This window comes from Danio aesculapii, chromosome 9 (genome assembly GCF_903798145.1).
Source record: "Danio aesculapii chromosome 9, fDanAes4.1, whole genome shotgun sequence".
In the NCBI taxonomy this organism is placed as follows: domain Eukaryota; kingdom Metazoa; phylum Chordata; class Actinopteri; order Cypriniformes; family Danionidae; genus Danio; species Danio aesculapii.
In genome coordinates this window covers 38,832,543-38,857,834 of record NC_079443.1, presented here as the reverse complement: position 1 = coordinate 38,857,834, position 25,292 = coordinate 38,832,543, and the positions used below count along the sequence as shown (strand labels likewise).

Genomic DNA, 25,292 nt, shown 5'->3' with positions numbered 1-25,292 from the left:
ATTTAAAATTATTAAGTTGAATGATTAAGTTTTGTGAAATTTCGCAATATAAATCGTAGAAAGTGAAATATTCGCAATGCAAGTTTTTTTTCTCCAGTATCGTGCAGCCCTAACCTATGCGCTTTCAGACACAGCCTGTTTTGCAGCTTTTTTGTCACAAGACAATCAAATGGTTTCCAACATGTTAGTGACTGATTATATTGTATATGAATACTATTCTAGAAACTGCCTCATTTGTATTGTTTTTGAGAAATACTAAAAAATGACTACAGTTTATCAAAACGTCTTTTAAATTTGTATTTTCAACAGCAAAGTTATTAAGACATGTATATTAATTTGACTTCCGTGTAAGAAAATGACTACGTCGTTGAACAGGTGCATTAGTGCACGGATTCAATGCAGTTTTCATGCATTTTCAATATTACAACAAAGAGGAACAAAATTATTCAGTATCACGTAACAACACTGACCTATGAAACTATTACAACAATGCAACACCTGAATCATAGCGCATTGTTAAAGCTTTACGCCTAAATGGAATAACTAAAATGCTAATTTCACAGCACATATTATCCTCTATCAGCGACAACAGTGAATCCCAGTTGACATTAGATAGTTGCATGCTGAACATTACACGTTAACGCATGTGAAACGCAAAGTTACGCGTGTTTAACCATAAAAACCAGACAGGAGAGCTGATGAATGAAGTGGATTGATCTTGAGTGTCTCTCTTCTGCTGTCAACTTTGAGCTACTGCTGCAAGAGGGACTGAAGATCATCCCCCTTTTTCTTTCGTTTTCGCCTAACGCCAGACACAAAATCTCTGCGGTGCGCGCGATTCTTATTATTGATTATATCGATTCATTCGGATTGATCACAAAGACTCACCAATGACAGGAATATGAACATTTCGATCAGTCTCCTACGTCTCCCGTGTCGGTCCCAAGAAGCCATGATGCCGCTGCCACGTCCTGCTACGCAAGCGCAATCCATTTTCCTCCAAATCCATGGAGAACGCGCTGCTTCTTAGGAAATGTAGTTTCTTCGGAAATGTAGTTCTTTGAGGGGGGCATAAGGTAGGGCATTTGTGGTTTGTTTGTTTTATGTAGAAATTGTGAAAATAGGTTCTATTCAAATGGGTTTTAAAACTGAAAGGAAGTCTTTTAGTTGTTTAGTTCTTGAGTAGATATACAGAATGTTTTCAGAATCATGTTTATAGTTGGGGAAGTGAACAATGTTGAACAAAATGAGTGTCTCGTATTAAGATACCGTAAGAATGTTAATGTTAAAAATATAATTTAGCTTGCACTTTACAGTTTTCAAAATACTGTTAATTTATTTACAAAGCTATTTACTTATTTGAGTAATTAAAGTTTTGTATATTTTTATCTGTGTTAATCTATTTAATGATTTATTTTTATCTGATTTAAAAAAAATGTATATATTTTTTTAATTAAATATTTAATAAATATTGCAATTGTATTGTTTTTTTATGAATTTATTGTTAAATCTGTATTATTATTATATTAAAAAAGTTATAATATTATAAATATTATATTTTTTGTTCATTTTAAAGTTATATATTCATTCATTCATTCATTTTCTTTTTGGCGAACTTCATCGGAGGAAAAATCTGATCTAAACAGGCACTAAGCGGCTGTCTGTGAACATGTCAATCCAACAATCAAAGATCACAGATTTTAGCCTAGGATTTCAGGAATCTTTTAGGATGTCCCAAATTTGTCTCAGATGAAAAAATCGTGGCTGAAATCTCACAGTGTGAGCAGGGCTTTAGTCCCTCTATTAATCTGGGGTCGCCACAGCGGAACGAACCACCAACTTGCCAACTCGGATGCCTTTCCAGCTGCAACCCAACTCTGGGAAACACCCACCACTCTTGCATTCACACACATACACTACGGCCAATTTAGCTTTATAATTCACCTATACCGCATGTCTTTTGACTTGTGGGGGAAACCGGAGCACCTAGAGGAAACCCACATGAACACCAGGAGAACAAACTCCACACAGAAATGACAAATGACCCAGCCGCAGCTCGAACCAGTGAATTTCTTGCTGTGAGACGATCATGCTACCCACTGCGCCACCATGACACCCTGTTAATTTTAATCTTATTTATTAAATGTTTAATTAAAACATTAAATTCTTTTTCTCCATTTTCTAGATCCCTGTAAAAGTGATCCAATACTTTCTTTATACATTTACATTTAGTCATTTAGCAATTTAAGATGATAAGGCAATGCAAAACAAGAAGTGTTACTTATACAAGAGAGCTGTTAGTGCTCAGAGAAATAAAGGAGGAGGGGAAGGGGGGTTTATTATAATTTTAAATTATAATAAAGTGTTCACTGTGATTGGTCAGACAAGTGACAGAATATGTAAGCACAATAATATATAGGCTAGATTGTATTAAATTATATAATTCTAAAATAATAATGGCGTCATGGTGGCTCAGTGGTTAGCACTGTCGTTTCACAACAAGAAGGTCGCTGGTTCGAGCCTCGGCCATCAGCTGGGTCAGTTGGCATTTCTGGGTTTCAGTTCAGTTTGCATGTTCTCTTCCTGTTCACGTGGGTTTCCTCTGGGTGCTCCGGTTTCCCCCACAGTCCAAAGACATAGTGTGTATTTGTGTATGGGTGTTTCCCAATACTGGGTTGCAGCTGGAAGGGCATCTGTACCCCTGATAGCATCTGGAGGGCATCTGGACTCCTGATGAATAAAGCGACTAAGCCGAAGGAAAATTAATTAATTTTAAAAAATAACATTTATATAGTGCATGTGCAAACTTGTTGACCTTGCAGATTTTATAATTGTTGAATGAGACACATGTGTAAAACTGAATATAAAACTAGTTATATATAGTGGACTTATAGCACCCTATGGTTTTTAACCTTGTTCAGTTTGTACTTTTCTTTTATTTAAATGGCTTCAAAGTTCACATTTGAGTTACATAGCTGTGTAAATTGTTTTAGACCTTAAGTTAACCACTAAAAAAAGGCCTACAAACACATAAAAAATGATCTGAATAATAAACTTTTCATTTTTCAGTTATTGTAACTACAGTATAGCAACACCACCAGCTTGTTCGCATGCAGAAATTTAAATTTTAAAATTACATTGTTCTAATATGCTTTAATTATAGCTAAATTAGTAGTTACTAAGTGTTGTTTCATAACATATAATCTATCTTAGTAAGTAGGCTACTTTCTTGCGGTTTTATCCCTCTTTATTTTACGAAGGAATTTATATGGAGACAATATGGACCCTACTATACTTGCCAAATAAAATAAAGTAATAGACCTAGACTAATTATTGTATTAGATTTGCAGTGATCATGCTTATGAGTCAGACACACTGTAGTGCCACCACCTGGAAGCGACAGAGGTACCACACAACTGTCCTGACTGCACTGAGGCGTGGGAGAAAAAGGATATTTTAAAGAAATTTTAAAAGATCAAGCTGTGTTAAATACTTATAAATGTTTACATTATTTATTTAAAACTACACTGTAAAACAAATCATGGTTGCCTAAAATTTTTAAGCTGAATAAAATAACCCTTATGGGTCCATTGAACTTATATTATGTTAAACTGACTTAAAACGGCTTGCGTAACTTATAAAACTAAGTTAGAACATGATAAGTTACAATGACCTCAAACATATGCTGTCAGGACTAATTGATCATATAATTATTTACAGTGTATAAATGTCATTAAATATATTTGATAACATTTCATCACGTTGGTTGGATCAATGAAAAATGAATGGTTGGTTGGATCAATGAAAAAAGTTTTTAAAAAGTTGGCTTGTTTACTTTCATTAAACAGGAGACATACATCGAGAAATAGAATAATGAACGCTAATCTTATTTTTATCGTAAATCTCAATAATCTTGATACTTGATATTTAAAATCTGTCTGGAATAAAACTTTAGTTTGAAACTCTTTATCCAATCCATCTTTATTTCTATAGCGCTTTTACAATGTAGATTGTGTCAAAGCAACTTAACACAGAAGTTCTAAATTGAAACTGTGTCAGTTCAGTTTTCAGAGTTGAAGTTCAGTTTAGTTCAGTCCAGTGTGGTTTAAATTTCATTGCTGAAAGCCCAAACACTGAAGAGCAAATCCATCGATGCACAGCTTCCCAAGTCCCAAACCAAGCAAGACAGTGGCAAGCCTTTATGCGTATCAAAATGTATTTACTCTCTAATTGATTTTCATTTATATTTCTATTTTAACATGACTGTAGGTTTCCAAATATTCTGTTTATGTCAGATGCATCGAAATCAAGCTATTATTTGTCCCATATTATAAATCTAAATTTTATGTAATTTTCAGTGACATCTGTGCAAACCTGCTCCTAACCAAACCTAATATAGATTTGTCAATTTACATTAGTATAAAATGTTAATATTACATGTTTAAAGCTATAGAGTAAATATGGCAATCATCGAGAACCATGATGCTTATGCAAGTATGAGAAGTAACTCGCCACCAAGTAACTCGTGTCACAGTCAGGGGTGGATTTAGTGATTTTGGGGCTCTAAGTAATTCCAGCTATGGGTCCCAACAGTCCTAAAATGCACCCTTTCTTCTTCTACATACAACTTCTTTTCTACATAGTATCTTAATGAAATCTTTACATTTTAAATGATTAATTTTCTTCAAATGAATTTACAACAGAAAAATAATACATGCATTTTTTATAAATTTGACTGCTAGACTTGATTGGGGGTGGTGGACAAATTTGTGCAGATGTAATAATATTTTATAATATTACTATTACATGACGTTATTAGAAAAATATTATTTTATTTTATATTAAAATAATATTCAATTACATTACAATTTTATTTGACTCTCACCATATAAAATATTATATAAAACAACGTTATATATAGTTTATAGGTATAATTTTTACTTGCTCAAGCCAAATTTATAGATATTTATTGGGGCCCCCAGATTTCCTGGGGCCCCAAGTGGCCGCTTACCTCACTTAATGGTTAAATCCGCCCTTGGTCACAGTACTTTATCAGGATTTTCTGACTAACCACAGCAAACCCCTAAAATACCAAAACACTTTGGAAAGCTTTGTGAGATCCAAACAGTTAATTAATTGCCATGGTACCTCACTGATTCTAGGGGCAGACTATTCCGACTGCAAATAGGGGTGTTTTTGAATCCCCATACAGACCTGCTCAATGGTCATGTAAAGTAGATTTACAGAAACTTTCAATTAAATAATTACATTTAAAAAATGAACTCAAATGTTCATCAGCTTCATCAGCACAGAGCCACTATTTGAAGGTGTAGCTTCTGAAAAGAATTTGCACCCCTATTCGTTTGAATTGCAGCCGCCCTTCTGTAGTATCCTCCTCTTTCCAGCACAGCGCAGTAAAGCAGCTGCAGGTCGATCGTTGGAAGTCATTCACAGAAAAGGGATACTGCACAGGAGAACTACGCCAAGCGGAGATTGCGGTTTATGCGTTGCGCTTTACGTACGACAGACTTTACTTCAGAGGAAGAACATCAGAAGGTAAAACACTCTTTTTGGATACCGCTGCCTCACCTTTAGATGGAGTTATTTATAGAAACCGCCTCTGATGTTCTCGGAGTAGGATGTGACTGTGAAGTACTTTCAGAACTTCTGTGGTCCAGAGTTGTGTGGCTAGATTGAATTATCCATATTTTTAGCGAATATATATGGTGCTTTTTTTCATGTGGGAACAAAATAAATGTGTAAATATGTGTAAATGTGAATTTATTTTAATTTTAAATCCTGACATTTTTTAAATTGTAAAGCATATCTTTAATAAACATTCGTCAGCGGGTTTGATTAGGCTAAACCAGACATGTTTAGCAATATTACATTTGTGTTTTTAGAATAATTTAAGACTTCTTTATACAACAAATTCTCGTTTATGGGTGTATTTTCTTTCTTTGTAGTGATGACAAAACCCTCATTGATAAATCTCAGGTCTTTAGTGTTCTGCTTTGATTTTAATATAGGTATTATAAGTTGTTATATGAAAATGATCGAGCGTAGTATTCTTTTATCCTGACACTGAATTTACTCGCTGCTCACGTTCTGTTCAGGATCCGAGGAATTTTGCTTTGGAATCGAAAGGTTTCACAAGCTCCGAGGAAAACACGCTGTATTAAAGCGTCCTTTATCTTCGTTTGGCATTTGAAGGTTTCTCATTGGTCATCTTTTTACTTTGATAAATAATCTAAATATCATCGATAATAATCCACTTTTGCGAAAGATATTTAAATAGGTCTCCCAGTAAAGGTGGAGGGATTTTGCATCCATCTGTTACCTATTTGTCTTTGTGTTTTTGCGCAACTTTATTAGCGTTCAAAGAAGATCTGTTCGCTGTTTATTAGGATCTGAATACCCTACCAGTATTTGGTGGTCAGTGAGTGAACGATACTGCCAGTCAGCTGTCAGAGAACCATGTGAATGACGGAATCTGTTGATGTTTGAACAAACAGCAACAACAGATGTATTATACACAGCTCCTTTCTATAACTTTCGCAGCAAAGACAGGTTGGAAAACAGAAACTGCGTACAATAAAAAGATATGTTCAATAATAGTAGCCTAGAGAGACATACAATGGTCAGCCATGAGAACGAGTAGGCAACCCAAACAAAGCAATATCCTATCTGATGACAGTTCATTGATATTTTAGGGCGCTGAAACGATTAGCATATTATTATTATTAATAATAATAACAATAATAATAATAATAATAATAATATGAACAACATTTCTATGTTGCCTTATTTGTCCATTCTCAGCCTCCTACATTTTTGAATGAGTTTGGTGCTTTGTAATTTTTTCACCATTCAGTTATTCTGACATTTTAAATCCATTTTTTATTTCATTTATAGGGGTTTGTGTTGAAATGGTTGCTTGCATTGGTTTGTGATGTTTGATTTGTCTTCACGAACTGGAGAACAGGTGTATTTGATATGCACTGCGCAGCTTCTCAGAAACGGTAGGGGGCAGTGTCGAGTCTTGTAGGGTAAGCGCACTCTATGATTACAGATGGCAGATAATACACAAACGCCTGCGCTAGAGAGGCAAAATCACCTGTTGGCCTGGCACAGTTTAAATCAGCGGCGCTAAATCCTGGAAATCTGCCTTCCCGTGGAGCTTTAACTGCAATCAAACATACCTGAAGCAGCTAATCAGGGCCCTTTGGTTCATCCAAGTTTAACGTCAACAAGTCTGTTCAAACTCTGAAAAGCAAACGATTGAGTCGGCCAAATCTGTTCCAATCTTTAGATTTCACATTGTTGGGTAAGTACGGATAAATGATAGATGCATTTGATGTTCTTTTAAGCCGCAATCAAAGAGCTTTAATAGATCAAGGAGTGCAAGCTCACAAACTCTCCCAGGACAACATCAAGGTTCACTGATCATCCTGTGGAGGAGTACCTTCATGGATCCCTCAGTACTTTATAAAAAAGTGAAGTGGATTTAAAGTTCCTAATTATGAATGTCTTGTCCTTATGTTTATTTATTAGCATGCTCCAAAATAACAATGAAATTCATAATAAGATGTACAGATTCAAAACCTAGCCTCTCAATTCCACCAGAAAGGATCAGTGATTTTGATTACATCACTCTGCATGTCAGATTTTCCATATAATTAAATGCACTCTCGAAGATAAAGCATTCTTCTACCTATACATAAATAGACAATAAAGCTACTGTGGAAACTGGTTATGTTTTTTCTCACAATATTATATTTGACGAATGGTAAATTTTTCAATATAAAAAGGATGAACAATTCAGACTGTGTAAATATGCTTTCCATTGGAGGGAATTAAGTCTACTCTAGGCCTTCATTATGGATCCATGTGTATAGAGAATGTGAAGCTGCTGTTATGCTTGTTGAGTTATGGGTGACCGTTTTTATTTTCGGATGTCGAATTAGGAGGATCACGCAGTCTTTCTGTGATTTTTCTGTTGTGATTGTGAAAAATGTTGCCTTTGCTGGTCATTTCTGCTGAATGGAGAATTGCCATAGAAACTCACATCATCATTCAGGAATAAAACTGGACAATATATTATGCTTCTTCACTCTTTTTTTTATGTTTAAAAAACCACTAAGGGAAGATTCCGGATTGCAAATCTATTATTAATTTCTCAGATTAACTCACTGCCTCTTCAATGTTCACATTTCTGTGTGCTTTGGAAGTTTGATATTTTGTTCAGTTTAATAATTAACATTACGTTTGCTTGTATGACTCTTGCAGTTTGTTGGTTTGTGAATTAACAGAGCTTGCACACAGTTGCTATAAAGCATTCCAGGAATTTGGTTTTTATGCTTGTGTGTTGAAATGTGTCAGTGTCTGTTTTCTGAATGTGACCCACAAAGTCTGATTCCTCTCAATGATCATGAGAAAATGAATTTTTATTAATAAAACATTTATTTTGAGATTTCTACAATGTGGTGGATGATGAGGGAAAACAAAATGAACGTATGAAATTATCAGGCAGTGAAACATAATAGCTTAATTTGCTTCTCAAGCATGATACTGTGAAGAATGTGAATACTTAATTTGAACCAAAAATAGAACAAAGAGGTGAACTAGTAGTGATCCTCTTAAAGGGTTAGTTCACCAAAAAATGTTTTGAAATGTTTTTCAAAATCATTTATTCTCCATTATGTGGTTTTAAACCGTTATGAGTTTTTTTTAGTTAAACAGAAAGGAGATATTTTAAAGTATGCTGGTTGCTGGCATTGTCGCCTTACAGCAAGAAGATTGCTGGTTTGAGTCCTGGCCTGGGCATTTGGCCTTTCTGTGTGGAGTTTGCATGTTCTCCCCATGTTTGTGTAATTTCCCCCACAGTCCAAACACATATGCTATAAGTGAATTGAATAAACTAAATTGGCCGTAGTGAATGAGTGTGTGTGGGTGTTTCCCAGTACTGGGTTGCAGCTGGAAGGGCATAGTTGGCGGTTTATTCCGCTGTGGCGACCCCTGATAAATAGGGGACTAAGCTAAAGTAAAATGAATGGCTGCTGGCACTCTTCGAAAATACTAAAAGTATAATAAAAGTCAATGGGTGCCATATACCCAACAATTTTGTGTTTAATAAACATCTAATACACATCTAAATGTAGACAGCTTGGCTAAAACAAGGCTAAACTTGGACTGTCAGTGAAAATCTAATGGACGTCTAAGAAAAGTCCAAAACTAGACTAGTGGTCAAATAGACAGATTAGACAGACTTTGTATGTCATTCATTTCTGTTTATTTGATGACAAGTCTAGTTTTTTTTAGACGTCTATTAGATTTTCACTGATAGCCCAAATTTTGCCTTTTTTAGCCAAAACGACTATGTTTAGACGTCTATTAGACATCTTTTAAAAACAAAAATGCTTGCTGGCTATCAGCATTTTTCTAAATATTTTCAGCAGAAGAAAGAAATTTGTATTTCTAGAATAGATTTGAACAAGTGAAGGATGAGAAACTGATGACAGAATTTACATTTATGGTTGAACTATCCCTTCAAGATCTTGGCAATGCCCCAGTATGCAACTTGGGCTGACCTTACCTTTAACTTAGAATTCTCTTAAAAAGTATTTGCTTTTATACATATGGAAACAATTGTGCGGCTTGTTTTGAAGTATTGCTTTTCTTTTACAATCCTTAATTGTGGATATTTTTTGTGATATTTTCTCTTTATTATAGCTCAAGATCTCATTGTCTTTCATTTAAGTGTAGAATAAATGAAGTCTGGTTGAGTGTGTTTAGTTATGACTATCCTCAGGCTAGTTGGCAAATGTATTTATTTACCTAAGCTTACTGATTCTAGTCAAGCACCGCCTGTCCACTTATTCTTACCCAAACACCACTCACCGCAATGTTTATATTGATGTCTCTAGGAAAAGCCTGTATATGCTGGGTTTGTTTAGCCCAGACTTCAGGATCAAGCGCCTCAGTTGTTTATTACCGAAGCTCACCGGTCAGGTTGTTGATCAGGATTTCTATAGGTTCTGACTGTGTTTTCAACGTCAAGCGAAACCTCAAGGGTCTCTTCTTATAGTGTGCCTCACTCTCAGGGGTCTGACACTCCACAGCAGATTGTCATCACTCATATGATGAAGGAAGTCTGGAGCTATTGTGTATGTCTACATGTGACTGAGGCCGTCTCTGTTAACTAAAGAGTCTGCTTGTTTACTGGTCCACTAAAGGCTTTTGTGTATGACTATTAATATTCATACAGATCCCCCCACCATCACCACTGCCACATGTGTCAGTTAATTCATGTGTTTTAATAGTGCACGAGGCCTCTCTTTTCAAATGTAAAGCAGGTTTTCATGTGTAATGATCTTATGAGATCCCTTGTCAGTTTGAAAGCGATTAAGTAGTAGCCTCATATGGATGTCGTTTGCATGCACACAGTAACAAAACCCAAAAATAGAAGGCAATCTGATCATTTGCATTTGATATCAGCATAAATAATTTTATGCAGTCGGGAAGTGATGACTTAGTAGCCCTTATCAAAGTTTTAGGGGTGCATACATAAGATGTGCCGTGTGAATTATTTCTGATGTGGAGTGGGACAGTGTGGATAAAAGTTTAATGGGAAAGAACTTGATCTGACTGGCAGTAGATATGACTGCATGCAATAGTGTCAATGTCAAGTGTACTGTCAACCCTTTTTTTAGGGTTAGTGGGAGGCTTGAGCTTGTTATTGGTGACCAAATCTTTTATTATAAGGTCTCACAAATGATGACAGAACGCTGGACGTGTACAGTCATATAAATGTATAAATTTCCCTCTGAAAAGCTGTCAGCGCTCATAATACAGTTTTAAACCCTCATTAATCTCTGTAGAAGCATTTTCTGTTCTAGCACTTCTTCATTCTGAATATTACATCTCCCCAAGGCATTCAGAATTCATCTCGCTGAATTATCCTAATGATATCTTCCATAAGAGCCGGTCTGCAAATATACTTCAGCTAAAGTGCATATGCGCGCTGTGCTCGAGTTTCTAGGAGCCATTCATGAGTCAACATCTTTAAAACCTCATTTTTAGCTTTCAAGGGAGAAATGGCATCTTTTACTCATGCATGGGAAGTTTAAGTCAGGCTTGCAGTTGAAATTCGCTTTTTGTATGACACACGGCTGTGTTTCAAAGCACTTTAAAAGGGTTTAAGGTAACCGCCGTTGAAGACTGACAATTGACTGATACTTTGATTTATTTTTTGTGTAAATTAAGAAAAACCATCACACACGCTCAAAAGGAAGGTTTCTAACGATGTTTTAAAAAATTTATTAATCTTTTAAAGAAAAGTACCAGTCTGGGACATGCTTAATTCTACACAAATCATGACCATGTTTCAAATAGTCTCTATTGATTGTCTCTATTGAACATTTTTTCCGACCTATATTCTTGGTTTGTTTTTATAAAATCACTTTTTGAGTTGGCATTTCCTGTCAAGAGATGGATTATCCGATGTCAAGAGTTTAAATCACCCCGAATTCACCTTGAATGGATACATTTTCTGGACAGTGCTTTACTTCCTACTACTTTTATCTTCCTAAAACGTCTGTCTGTCTGTCTGTCTGTCTGTCTGTCTGTCTGTCTGTCTGTCTGTCTGTCTGTCTATCTATCTATCTATCTATCTATCTCACTTTTATATTGGTATCCTATTCAAAAATTGCTTTATTGGCATGACAAATGTTATATATATATATATATATATATATATATATATATATATATATATATATATATATATATATATATATATATATATATATATATATATATACAGTAGTAGTAAAAAATAAATTAAATAATAAAAATACGATAAATATAAAATAAGTAAAATAAAAATTAAATAAAAATACAATAATAATAAGAAGAATAAACTGCATCCATCCATCCATCTCACTTTCATATATTGAGAAAAATCATTGTGTGTCTGTTTAACCTTTAATTGTCATGGCAAATTATCTTTTCAATTTTCATTTTTCATTTTTTGAGTCTGTCGAGAGTCTCCGTTTTTCTCTTAAATTATGTTACTAATATCTTGTTCAGTTAGATATATGATTACCCACTAATATTTCCTAACTTGTTTTTGTTGGAAAATCCCTCCCTCCAGTGTTCCCTCCTTTTTTAACAGTCATATGCCTTCAAGTATATACATTCAAGTATAAACATTGGTCATGTAAAAGCACTTTATTGTATCATATGATGTTTTTCTCAATAACAATTTTATCATTGTTCTCATAAGTGTTTTTTTACCTTCTCAGCAACACAGCAATTACATAACATGATTCAATGTACTGTATATAATTAAATGCATATGATCAACTGTGTCTGATCAAGAGTACAGGTACGACAAAGGCACATATCCAAGTAAACTATTAATAGAAAAGAAACTATAAAAATGTATGCATTCATACATTTAATGCATCCGGATTCATTTAGTAATGTTAAAATTACGCAATGCACATCATAGTGTTTGCCTACCTTTTCTTTTCTTTTCTAGAACTATGAATCGAGTTAATGTGCATTCTTGCTTGGAATAACGAGCATATTTCATGGTTATGAAGCTGAATGTTTTGCTATTAAACTTGGTATGGTTTGTTTCAATGGCAGTGCTTTTAGGTATCTGCCTCCCACATACTGCATGTGCAAAATGACTCTCATGCAGAAAGCGCCTCAAAATCTCTGTAATGGATCATTAAAGAATCCAACCATAGGCCATGGTCACATTTTTGTTTGCTGTTTACATGAATGTTTTCAGACTGACACATTGATGCAATATTAGATAATAAGGACATTTCTGTGTGCCATTTCATAAAAAATTACTCTCATAACCTTTAATTAGATAAGAGCCAGACTAAAATGTGAATTTCTTTTTGTTTTTGTATTATACTCAACAACAAAGATGGAGATTTGATATATTTTACTGCAAAGGTCACCCTGATCTGCTCTTTCTGGCCCTCGTTTTGAATTTTGTATCATTTAAATTAAATCAAAATACTTTATACTGAGAAACAAATCATTTCAACCTCTTGAGTTCTTTTTCTCTGTTGAACACACAGAGATAATTTGAAGAATGTTGGAAATTGGTAGACACTGGCATCCATAGTACCGAATAAAATCTTCAAGGTGAAGAAACTGAAATAGGTTTGGAACAAGTGCACTTACATTGTCAGGAAATGTAAGTGCACTTGTTTACTTGCATTGCCAGAAAATGTAAGTGCACCTGTTTACTTACATTTGTAAATGTAAAAAATAATAACAATAAGAAAAAATACTGTAAAAAGTAAAAAAAATGTACTGTAAGTGCACAATTTTCAATGTTTGTTTATCTATTCCTTTAATACGTATTGCTTTATGTTGGTGTTGTCTGTTAACAGTGTATTAATTATAATCAAGATAATAGGCTTTATATTAAAAATTAACGTTTATCCTCAGTGGCTTGTCAGCCGGAAACGTGACACATCCTGAACCCGTGGCACCTATGGTTTTGAATAAGGAAACATTATCTTATGGCGTTCCCAGGCTGTCGCTGAAAGGGAATAGAGGTTTTTGTAATGTCCTCTATTTTGATCCCCAAATGGTGTGAATTGTTGCTTTTCATGAATCTCTTCATTATTATTCCTGCTATCAAGGGCTGGAACAGTAGTTTCGTGGCTCCTGGCAGCTTCTCAAGAATATTGTAGAAACGTCCTGCTATCTTTTGTTTGTCAATGGGGGAGGGATGGCGGAGTGTATTGAATTAAACGTATTCCCTGAACGATTCAACTGGGGCTCAACTGAAAAAAAATGCGTTGATGCGTTATCATCTTGCTCTGTTTCCTTCTGATAAAAGAAGGATGTACAGTTGAAGTCAGAATTATTAGCCCCCTTGTATTGTTTTCTCCCAATTTCGAAAGATTTTTTTTCAACAGATTTCTAAATATAATAGATTTAATAACTAATTTCTAATAACTGATTTCTTTTATCTTTGTCATGATGTTAGGGCATAATATTTTACTAGATACTGTAAAAACACACTGTAAAACCTAACAGTGAAAATCACTAAATGTTTGGCTTATAATAAAAGAAAGTTATTTTGACTTAATGAAAAAGAGTTATGGGAACTCAAAAACTCAATATATTAAGCAGAACTCTAACCGAATGAATGAATTAATTCTGTTTTTTTTCTGTTAATTTAACACTAATGCTACAAGCAATACCAACCCATTTATTTTAGTAGTTATATTGTTGTTTAGACTTATTTCATTTGGTTAACTGAACCCATAACTTATAACTAAACTAAAATGTTTAAGTTACTAATACTCTCTAAGGGTGTTTTCACACCTGCCTTATTTAGTTCAGTTAAATCGCTCTAGAGTTTGTTTTCCCTCTTGGTGTGGTTCGTTTGGGCAGGAGTGAATGTAGCAATCACACTCGAATGCGCACCAAAGCGGACCAAAAATGCAGTAAGCTTTCAAACGAACCCTGGAGCGGTTAGTTTGTGGTGAGAACATGATCCGAAATAGAACAGACCCAAGCGCAAAACGTACTGCACCTTTTTGGACTAATCCAGCTGCCGTAGTCTGATGCGCAGTGCATTTTGGGATGTGGAGGAAAAATATTTGTTGACAGCACTTTACCATCAATGAGAGAGAGAGAGAGCCACGCTTCATTCTCGAAATGTATAGTTTGTCTAGGGGTCTTTGTCTTTGACCAGGGATACAATCAGCCAGCGCTGTCATCCCTCCATAGTAAAATGTGTCATTTTGTGTCTGCCGGTTTGTTTATTTGCGAGAGTTCCATTGCCATTTTCCTGCACGTTAATTCTGACCAATCGAAAAGCAGTTTAGGAAATACTTTCAATAACATCTGGCCAATGAGTTATGTGGATTTTGTCACATGATAGCATTTTTGGTTCTTTTCAACTGGTTTGGACCAAAGCAATCGGTGTGAAAAGGACCCAAAAACGGCAGAAAAATGCTACATAGTGTCATTTGTTGTCCTTGGTCCGGACCACATGAACCAAACCACAGATGTGGAAGCACTCTAAATGTTTAATGATATAAACACAAATAATATATGTGTACAAGACTCAATATATGTTTATAAAGTTTACAGTACTCAAATCATTTGGTTTCATAACTTAAATGGTTTGCCGTAATCGGTTTCCTCAAACAGTTTGAATTAACTTATCAGCTTTTACAATGTGCTGTAGGTTAATTAGGTTAACTAGTAAAGTTAGGGTAAGTATGTAAGTCATTGTATAACGATGGTTTGTTCTGTAGACCATTAAAAATATTGCTTAAGGGGGCTAATAATATTGACCCTAAAATTATTTAAAAAAAAGACTTTCTCAAGAAGTAAAAAAATATCATAGGAAATACTGTGAAAAATTCCTTGCTTTGTTAAACATCATTTGGGAAATATTCAATTGGGAAATGACTTCAACTGTATATTGTTTTCAGATGCGCAACTGCCCGTATCACGATGTCAGAAGCCTGGTGTGGACGGATGGCTGCGCGCTTCTCGGTCTGTGAAATGCGATCTGTGATACGGCTGAGCTGCTCGCTGTCTGCAGTCCTAATTAATACTTGATGTGATTGAAGGCGCTCAATTTGTCTGGAGTCTTATCTTGTCAGCGCGTTTGTTGTTTTTCTTTGCAGAATGTCTTGCAGACAGACGGCAACTCAAATACAACAACTCATTAAAGCCTGGAAACCGACAATTATGTTTAATGTTGTCATGGAGATGTTTCTACACAAATCAAGCGAGACGCGTCTGTGGGTTGTGATTAATCAAACGCTATACTTTTTAAATCTGCACTTTTTTTTTCAATTGAGAAATCTTGTTTCTGAGCAGGGTGAAGTTTCCCCTGAGCCACGCAATGAAATTTAAATTTGAAGAATTTAGATGCAAAAACCTCTAAATGCTGTTTATTTTCTTCTAAAATTTGCATTTTTCTCTAACTCCTGTGTGTATAGGCTCTGTAATTTGACTTTTATAGTGACAAATAAGTTATTTTCATTGGCTTTAAAGTGAAATAACTGACTACAAACATGGCAGGATGAGAAAAATGCTTGTTTTAAAGGTTTTTGCATCTGAACTCTTCATTTACTCTTCTTATTTTTATATGTAGTAGTGCTAGGGCTGGGCTGATAAAAGATATTAAATCGAATCGCAATAAAATTGATCTCAATAACAATGATAAGCTCTGGACTATTTTACTCTATATTGATCTAAGAGCCAATCATATAGCAGAATTGTGCAACAATGGGAATCTAAAAGTGTGTTGCTATTAAAGATGTACCACATTTTCGGCCACTGAAAATTTATTTGCCAAAAATATGTTATGCCATTTAATGAACCCTTTAATTTTTTTTGGCTTCTTTCATTGTTGGGGTACTTCCAAATCTGGATGCATTATCAACTTACATTGAAATATATATCGTTATGGTTCAATATGGAAAATAAATATCGGGATTGCATTTTTGCATTATCGCCCAGCCCTAGTAGTGCTTGTTATAAACGATGTAGCAGTGGACTTCATTACTTGGTAAAAATGTATTTGCCCTCATATAGTACAAACAGTAATTGTCACTTTTATAGTAACTAATAAGTTCTTTTCATTGCCTTTAAAGTGAAATAACTGACCACAAACATAGGAGGTTAAGTAAAATGCTCATTTTAGGAGAAAATTTCAGATGGCAATTTTGCATCTGAACTCTTCATTTGCTCTTCTTAGTTTTATGTGTAGTAGTGCTTGTTATAAATAATGTATCAGTGCACTTCAAAACGACTTTTCTTCACTTCTGGTCACATGGATTGACTTTAAGACAGAGCTATCAGGGCAAGTCTCTTTTTCTGCTCTGCTTTCGTCCATATGCTAGTCTTCATTTATTTTGTTTGAAATGGCCAACTTCTAAAGATCCAATCATTCTCAAAGGACATTCATTCATTCATTCATTTTCTTTTTGGCTTATTCCCTTTATTCATCAGGGGTCACCACAGCGGAATGAACCGCCAACTTGTCCAGCATATGTTTTACACAACGGATGCCCTTCCAGCTGCAACCCAGCACTGGGAAACAGCCATACACTTTCATTCACACACATACACTTGGGACAATTTAGTCTACCCAATTCACCTATAGTGCATGTCTTTGGATTTGTGGAGGAAACCCAGCACCTGCAACCCAGCACCTGGAGAAAACCCACGCGAACACAGGGAAACAAGCAAACTCCACACAAAACTGCCAACTCACCCAGCTGAGGCTCGAACCAGTGACCTTGTTGTTGTGATTCGATCATGCTACCCACTGCACCACCATGGTGCCCTCTCAAAGGAAAAATTATTATTATTATCACTTTTTTAATGTCAGGACTGTTGCGAGTAGGGTTTCACATTATTGGAAAAAAAACTGACATTGCGCTGTTTTGTTTTTCTACAATATATATTGCAATGTGAATATAATTTCACAAGGTGACTTATAACTCTATTTGGACAGAATTGATCATTTTACATTGTGTTGAATTTGTAGGGAAGTGAATCTGCATAAAATATTATAAACAAATTACAAGCATAAATTAATAAAATAGAACAAAGATACAAATGAAAAAACTGTTATTTGTACTTTTCTGGAGAGTCTAAAAGTATTAAGGTCCACAAAAATAATCAACTGTAAAATAACAGTTGTGGATCAAATATTTCATCATAGTTGTCCTAAAACTGTTCAACAACATCAGTTCTTGCCCTAAAGACAATAATTTTTTTTGATCTGCCTCAATTGATGGCTACTATAGTCTTCATTATTTAAATAATTACATACAATTAATCTTTGTTAATTGTTTGTTTTCATATTTTTAATTTCGAGTGAATTCGACACATGAAATCGTACATAATCATGACCTCAAAAAAAATCTTACATTTTTTAGGATTAAACTTTGTCCTGAACTGTGTTTTCTGGTTAATTACAGTCCCAACTGAACACTGCAGACCCTGCGATGTGACCATTGCACACATTACGATATCGATGCTGAAACAATATATAGTGCAGTCCTAGTTTCAATTGATAAGGGAAAAAAGGACATCTAAACTTCTGTTTCAAGCCAACTGCATTAAACAGATTTTTCTTAACTCCAGGATTCAATCAGACAAGTGGTGAATTGTAAATGCTTGAAGTTTGAGAGCTGAAGTCGTTTGTTTGTCATCGAGAAGGTTGGATTGTCATTTTAATATTTGTGAAGCTGGTTTTCTCCGCCCCGCTGTCAAGGGAGGGATGCAGTTGTATGTAAGCGGACGTGAAGGCATGCATCTTTTCTTTGACATTGTTCGGTCAAAGGAGGCTTCAATGAGGAGACGGGGAAAAGGGTAGAGACCAAAATGCTCCCACAGTTGATTTGGCCATTGTGGGGGAGGAACACTATTCCCATTGATGGTGTTGTTGGTGAAGCCCCCAAAAGCTGGAGAAAGGGGGCCCATTCAGTGCAATGGGTGACCCTGCACTACTATGGGAGATGGGTGTTAGTGCTTTTGTGGAGCACGGTGGGAACATTGTCCCCTATTCTAGTGATTTAATACCCCCAGGTCTGAGACACTTTGCTATCTCTCCTAAAATGTTCACGTTCTGCCCTATATCTTTTTCACAAGGTAAAACGTCTCATCATGAGACCACTCATTTCGTTCTGTTGGAAACAGGTGAATGAGCAAATTGCAGTCAAATGATCTGTGTCACCCTACAGACATGGAAGCCTATTTCTGAAGAATAAAAGCAGTATCTGTAAGATAATGTTATAAAAAAATCACTTTGCAGGTTAAAGTCATGATTTTGAGATGTCAAAAGTCACATTTTTTTATATTGAAGTAAAAATGTGCATAAAACCATTACCGTCTTTCAGTAGATTCACTGTAGTTCATGTTTTTATGATATGTTTTCCATTAAATTGCTGTTTTTTGGATTAATCCTTTTTTTCCATTTCTGTTTTTACCCATCTTCACAAAAAAATGTCCAGTTCCACACAATTCCTTCATGTTGTCCCAACCCTAGTGATGGGAATAACAGCGTTATAAATAAACAACAATACTAAACTTTTTCAGTAACAAGAAATCAAATGAATTACTGTTTCCCCCATTACAACACCGTTACCGTTACTGACAATAAAATGCATGTTACTATAACTGAAAACACTGAAGTTTTTTTCATGCGAGCAGAGTCTCAGCCATAGGACCTCTCTTTCTCTGGGGTGGGTGGGTGGGTGTGTGTGTGTGTTTGGGGCTGGGGCGGAACTCATAACCAACCAGTGATGATGATTGGTGTGTCTGCGAATGTTGTGTATCTGAGAACATGATGATTGACTTAGAGTACATTTCCATCGTTTGCCAATCAGAGGCAGAGTAGGGCGGGTTTTCACACACAAGCACATGAACAATCAGTCTCACCAAAGTCCCTTTAAGGCAATTCATTTCACTCGGCGGCCATCTTTAAAACACCACTCAGCCAGTATGCTCAGGCATTCTGTCTGAATGGTGTAACATCAAACTCTCCAAAACTGCTTGCCAAGCTTACCATTGAATTTCATATTAGGAATCAACCAATAATATTAAACAACAACTGTCTGTTAAGTTTAATTTCTAAACACCAAATCGCATAAAATCTGCAGAAACTCACATCTGGTCCGAGCCCTTCCTCAGAGTGTCGTCAGTCTATATCGATCGATGATTGGCTCCTGTACTAGAAGGCGGGTTTTATTCATTATATAGCGATCGATGATTGGCTCCTGTACTAGAAGGCAGGCTTTATTCACCATATGGCGATCGATGATTGGCTTCTATACTAGTAGGCGGGGCTTTATTCGCGATACTGACCGTTACACTTTTCCACATTCAAAAAGATACGAGTGACATGTCTTGTGTATTCTATAGTCTTTGGTCGCACACACCAACGACCAGGAGTCAGAATGATGGCAACTATTTGTGAAAGTAACTAGTAACTATAACTAATTCTTTTTTTTAAGGAACATGCCCAAAACTGCCCAACACAAATCGATTGATTTAACTTAATAATTTTTATAAATTAAAGTGGATTAAGCAAAAAACATTTTATTTGTCCCCCAAAAAACTTTAAGGTTGAACAAGCAGCAAAAAACGTTTTTTTGAGTGTTGTAATTCACTTGCAAACTAATATAAAATGTGTCGTGAAATGTGAACGACAAAAAAAATTTACTGTTAAATATTCTGTGAAATAGTTTCATAAACAATGATGACTTCAAATTAATGTCATTTTAGGTCTTCATTCTAATCAATTACTATTATTTTAATGACAGATAAATATTGCTTAGATTGAAAATATATATTTTACTTAATACTTTTTAATGTAATTTAAGTTATATAAAAATGTTTTAGATGCATCTCCTCTGTGTAGTAAAATCTTTTTTATTATAGTGTTGCATTCCTAACAACATTTTCAAAGAAATAGATTTGCTGTAGTTTAATTTGTGTAAATGATGAGTTTCTGATTTATACGTTATATTACAACTGAGCTGTGAAAAGCAAGATTGAATTAAATTGCTCAAATTAGGCATGCAAATATTTAATTCAATTTCAATTCACTTTTATTTGTATAGCGTTTTTACAATTTAGATTGTGTCAAAGCAGCTTCACATAAAAGATCATATAAATTGAGACAGTGTATTTCAGTTTTCAGTGTTTAAGTTCAGTTCAGTTTAGCTCAGTTCAGTGTGGTTTATAATCACTACTGAGAGTCCAAACACTGAAGAGCAAATCTATCGATGCGTAGCTCTACAGATCTCGAACCATGCAAGCCAGTGGCGACAGCGGCGAGGAAAAAACTTCACCAATTGGCGAAAGTGAAGAATTAAAAAACCTTGAGAGTTACAAAACAAATCAAACATAATCCTGTTGCAGTACTACATTTCATTTAGGTTTTATTGTAAAAAACAAAAACAAAACAAAACAAGAAAACCTGTTAAATGAGAATCTGAAATATTTTATGGCATACTTGAAAAAATAAAGATGATTTAGTATACAGAAATGTTTTATTTTGAATATTGTTTTAAATAAATTTGGTAGAGGTTGATATTTCGAAATTTTTGGATGTGTTGAAAGAATGCATTGAGTGTGTTAACTAGCGACATTATGAGTTAAGAGATGCAATCCAAACATCTTATTCTTGGTGGGATAGTTAATGGGTTCTAATGACATTACTGAACATAATCATAGGAGGATGACAGAAATGCTCATTTTAGGAGAAAACTTCAGACGGCATTTAAAGGTGAACTGTTCATTTACTCATCTTATTTTGTTTTCTAAATAAATGTTCACTATAAATAATGTATTAGTGCACTTCATTACTTTGTAAAAAATTATTTGCCCTCATAATCTTTAAGCAAATACCAACACCTTCTTTCCCCCACTTCAAAATGACTTTTTTTCACTTCTGGTCAGTTGGATTGACTTTAGGACAGAGCTATCAGTGCAGGTCTCGTTTCTGCCTTACTTTCGGTCATTCGCCAGTTTTCCACCATTTTTTGCAACACCCAATGTCCAATCATTCCCATAAAGGACAATTTTTATTTTTGTACATTTGTTATTTAAGGACCACTTCAATTGATGTACATCACGATAACGCAGGCACAGGACATCAAAAAGACATCAGATTGACCTTGTGCACCAATGTCATGGGGATGTTGCATTCCTAACAACATTTTCAAAGAAATAGATTTGCTGTCGTTTAATTTGTGTAAATGATGACTTTCTGAATTATACGTTATATTACAACTGAGCTGTGAGAAGCATGATTGATTTAAATTGCTCAAATTAAGCATGCAAATATAAAGCTCCCACTGTGTAGATACAACATTTCTGCTTTCTGCCCTCTCACTAACACTTACAGTCCATCGAAATCTTTAATCCGCTGTTTGCGCACCTGTTTTTTTCACTTTTTTATAACAACCTCAAAAAGCAACAGAGAAATCAATTCAGCTCAGCTCAATAAAAAGACGGGTTATTATTTAGTTTGACAATTCTTTCTTTCATCCTCCGGCTGACAGTCATTTTCAGAAGTGTATGAACTCTGATATTGAATTTTGATAGGTAATTCGAAAAGGCCACAATAGCCCGGCACATTTCTAAAATGTAGATGTGAATGGAATGCCTTTCAGATCCAGAATGACAGGGCATGTAAACTCGGGCTGTAAAATGAGATATTAATTGCCCTTTGCTTTCAGTCACTTTTCAATACAGCATGACGAATGAACAAAAGGCCTCAAAAACACACACACAAAAAACAGCCACCTGAGTCACTTATCAGGTGCATTCAAGATTCATGCCATGGATCGAGCCTCTTATCTGTCTGACCTGAAGTGATCTTCCCCTTGGAGCCTTGCCTTTCTTCCAGACGTTGATCCAATATGTCTTACACCCCATAAAGGTCTATAAATTGCCCTCTTGAGGGGAAGAAGATAAGATCAGACCGGTTCCATAGCTGTGGGAAAAAGTGAGACATGCATTAAGTCAAGAAATATTTTAGCATAACACAAATTTAAAGAGTTACACCTTTTTCTGCACTTGACATTTTCTTCATTACAATACACGAGTTGTTCTTGAACTTACATTCTGAGAGAGCTCTCCATTGGCTTAGTGCTTTATTTGTATTCATCATGAAAATAATATTGCTCATTGGAAATACCAACGCTATTTCATGGCAATTCGTAACTTTTTGATCTAGTTGTAACGCGTGAATGAGTACTAGAAGGATCCAATGTGAAAGTAATAATACTTTATTGACACAGTAAATATAGCATGAGAACAAGTTCAAAAATAAAACGGAAAATAAACAAGCAAAGATCAGGTATCCCGCTAAAGCAGGGATCGGGGAAAAACGGACAGGAACTGAGTAGTTCTAGGTGTCAGACGGTTTTCCACAGCAGCCCTGAACACAGACAGAGAGCATATCAAAATAACAACGAACTGACACGAGACAAGAGACGTGCTGTCCAAATGTAGCCGAAATAACGAGTCGCAGCTGGCAGGCTAATCAGGACAGCCGGACTCCACATAGCACGTGACATAACACTGACGTAACAGACACACGTGGAACACCAAAACAAAACAAAACCATGTGACCAACAGACACGCAGAAGTGCGCACACACCTACAACCGTGACACTAGTGGCTAATTCGTATGAATTCTTAAGATCTCATTTATATAATTTAGTATAATTTGCTTATTCCCCAGTGACGGTTGGGTTTAAGGGTGGGGTTGGGTGCCACGCCACCTCTTTAAAATCATGCATTTTCACACGACTGACCTTGTACGAATTAGTCACTACACTGACAAAACGTAAAATGGTTACGTTTTTTTTGCGAGGTCAGGCTGGGAAATACATCCCTCAGCTGCTATTTTTGCAAATTTTGAAATACTCTAGTTTGCACCAGGTACATTACATTGCACCTTTCCAATGACAAATCCACTAGGGGGTGCTGTTTACATTTCGGAGAATTTGAAATAGTTTCTTGCATTGCTTACATCTTGTTGTATGTTGTACATATTGTTGTCCTTCTTGTATATGCCTAAAGAATGCAGGGCTTGTCATACAGATCACCTAGCAAACCACTGTCCTAAAATCTTCCCAAAACCCTAAACTAATAAAACTAGTAGTGTTTTCATTAGTAAATGTTAGAAAAAAGGTGCACTGTGAGTCTATAGTTTTACCTTGATTTTACATTGCTTTAATCTAGTTTCTTTGCATCTCTTTTTGTCAGTAACATTGCTTCGTTAAGATTTTTTTGTTATTTATGGTATGCTAAAAAAATATAGTTTGCCTTTTAAAGGTCCCATGAAGTGCTCTAAAATGTGCATTTTTGTTCGATGTGTGATGTAATTTCAACTGAAACATAAAGACAGGGCAGGACATAGAGTTGCTCCATTTTGGTGGAAGTCACAAATGGCAAGCTTTAGTTGTTTATATCAGTAGTCTCCAATCTTTTTATCATCGCGGACCGGTCAACGCTTGACAATTTTACCACGAACCGGGGGGTGGGGGGGTTTCGTAGGTTGCTAGGCGACCATCAACTGTTTTCTCAGAGGATGACAAGCTGACAAAACATACTTGTCACTCTCATACAAGTTTTATTTAGGAGAACATTAAAAAGCACTGCAGTGTTTGGGTGTTCTGTTTTTGTCTGAGATAATTAGCCTACTGAAATGTGTATATTTCATACAAAGTATGAAGCTAATCGGTCAGTTCTTGTCACGTGACTCGTGATGTGCTGGTGGCATTCATTCAACTGTGTGCTTCAAGAAAGACGTGAGCGCGTCACACAGCGCACCTCCATTGGAAATAACGAACTTGCGCGAACTTTAGAAAAGAAGCAATATGTGAACAACCCCTAAAAGGCCCCCGTGATTTGTGATCTCCAGCAGTTGATCTTCTTGTACAGACTTGCTGGATTCACCTGATTTGTTGACAAATGGGTTGCGGATCCATTCCTTGGCAGTTCGTGGATCCTTCACTGGGCATTTTCCCCTTAGCAAAGAAATTTTCCAAAGATGTCTGTTTCTTATTCATTTTGTGCTTGTGGGTTAAATTGGGGCGCTCAAGTGACCAAGATGTAACTGAAAGTATATTGCATTATATCCTTAAGACTAACCTACTGATGTTAACATTTAAAAAACATTGATTTCACATGGACTTTAATGTCTGATTAATGAACTGTGAAGAACAATGCCATCTCATACAGCAACAACAAAAAACATTTACTAGTTTTTTACAGTTTAATAGAAATTACTCTAATAATACACAAAAAGCCATATTGGCCTCGTTGTAGACAAAACAGTGGATAGTAGAATTAAATTTTGAGTGCACATGTATGCTTTGGAGTCTAAAATAACACCCTTTCTGTACATTCACTGCAAAGTACTAATTTTCTGGTCTTGCCTGTATGTATCGTGGTTGGCTGGTGTTTCTATAGCGATAAGAAGTAGCCCTCGGTTGAGGCACAAAGGTTTGCCTCAAACACATGGACAGACAGAACCCTGTTTGACAGTGATTAATGTCCGGTTCAGATCAACACAGAGCATCCTGGGACCGCTGTGTCTCCATGAGTAATGCTAATCCTATCCTGCACTCATCATCAATGAATAAACACATTTGTTTATGCAGATTTATGACTTATACCGGTGAGTTTAATATATGGGCTCAGCTTTAGATGCTAGTTTTCTGGAAGTGACATCGAGGGAGAATGCTCAGTGG

General features: G+C 35.6%; 2 protein-coding genes across 3 annotated transcripts in view; one reads left to right on the top strand and one right to left on the bottom strand.

Annotated features, from left to right (window-relative positions):
• The window catches only part of pdia5 (protein disulfide isomerase family A, member 5), an 88,916-nt gene extending 87,935 nt beyond the window's left edge, over positions 1-981 (bottom strand). The window contains exon 1 of the mRNA XM_056465658.1: positions 889-981. Within this exon, the coding sequence (XP_056321633.1) occupies positions 889-954 (66 nt within the window). The 5' untranslated portion in view covers positions 955-981. The remainder of the gene's footprint in view (positions 1-888) is intronic.
• Positions 982-5,438: 4,457 nt separating this feature from the next.
• sema5ba (sema domain, seven thrombospondin repeats (type 1 and type 1-like), transmembrane domain (TM) and short cytoplasmic domain, (semaphorin) 5Ba) overlaps positions 5,439-25,292 on the top strand; it is a 286,878-nt gene continuing 267,024 nt past the window's right edge. For both annotated transcript variants that reach the window (XM_056465657.1, XM_056465656.1), the window contains exon 1: positions 5,439-5,556. The gene's annotated coding sequence lies outside the window, so the exon portion shown is untranslated. The remainder of the gene's footprint in view (positions 5,557-25,292) is intronic.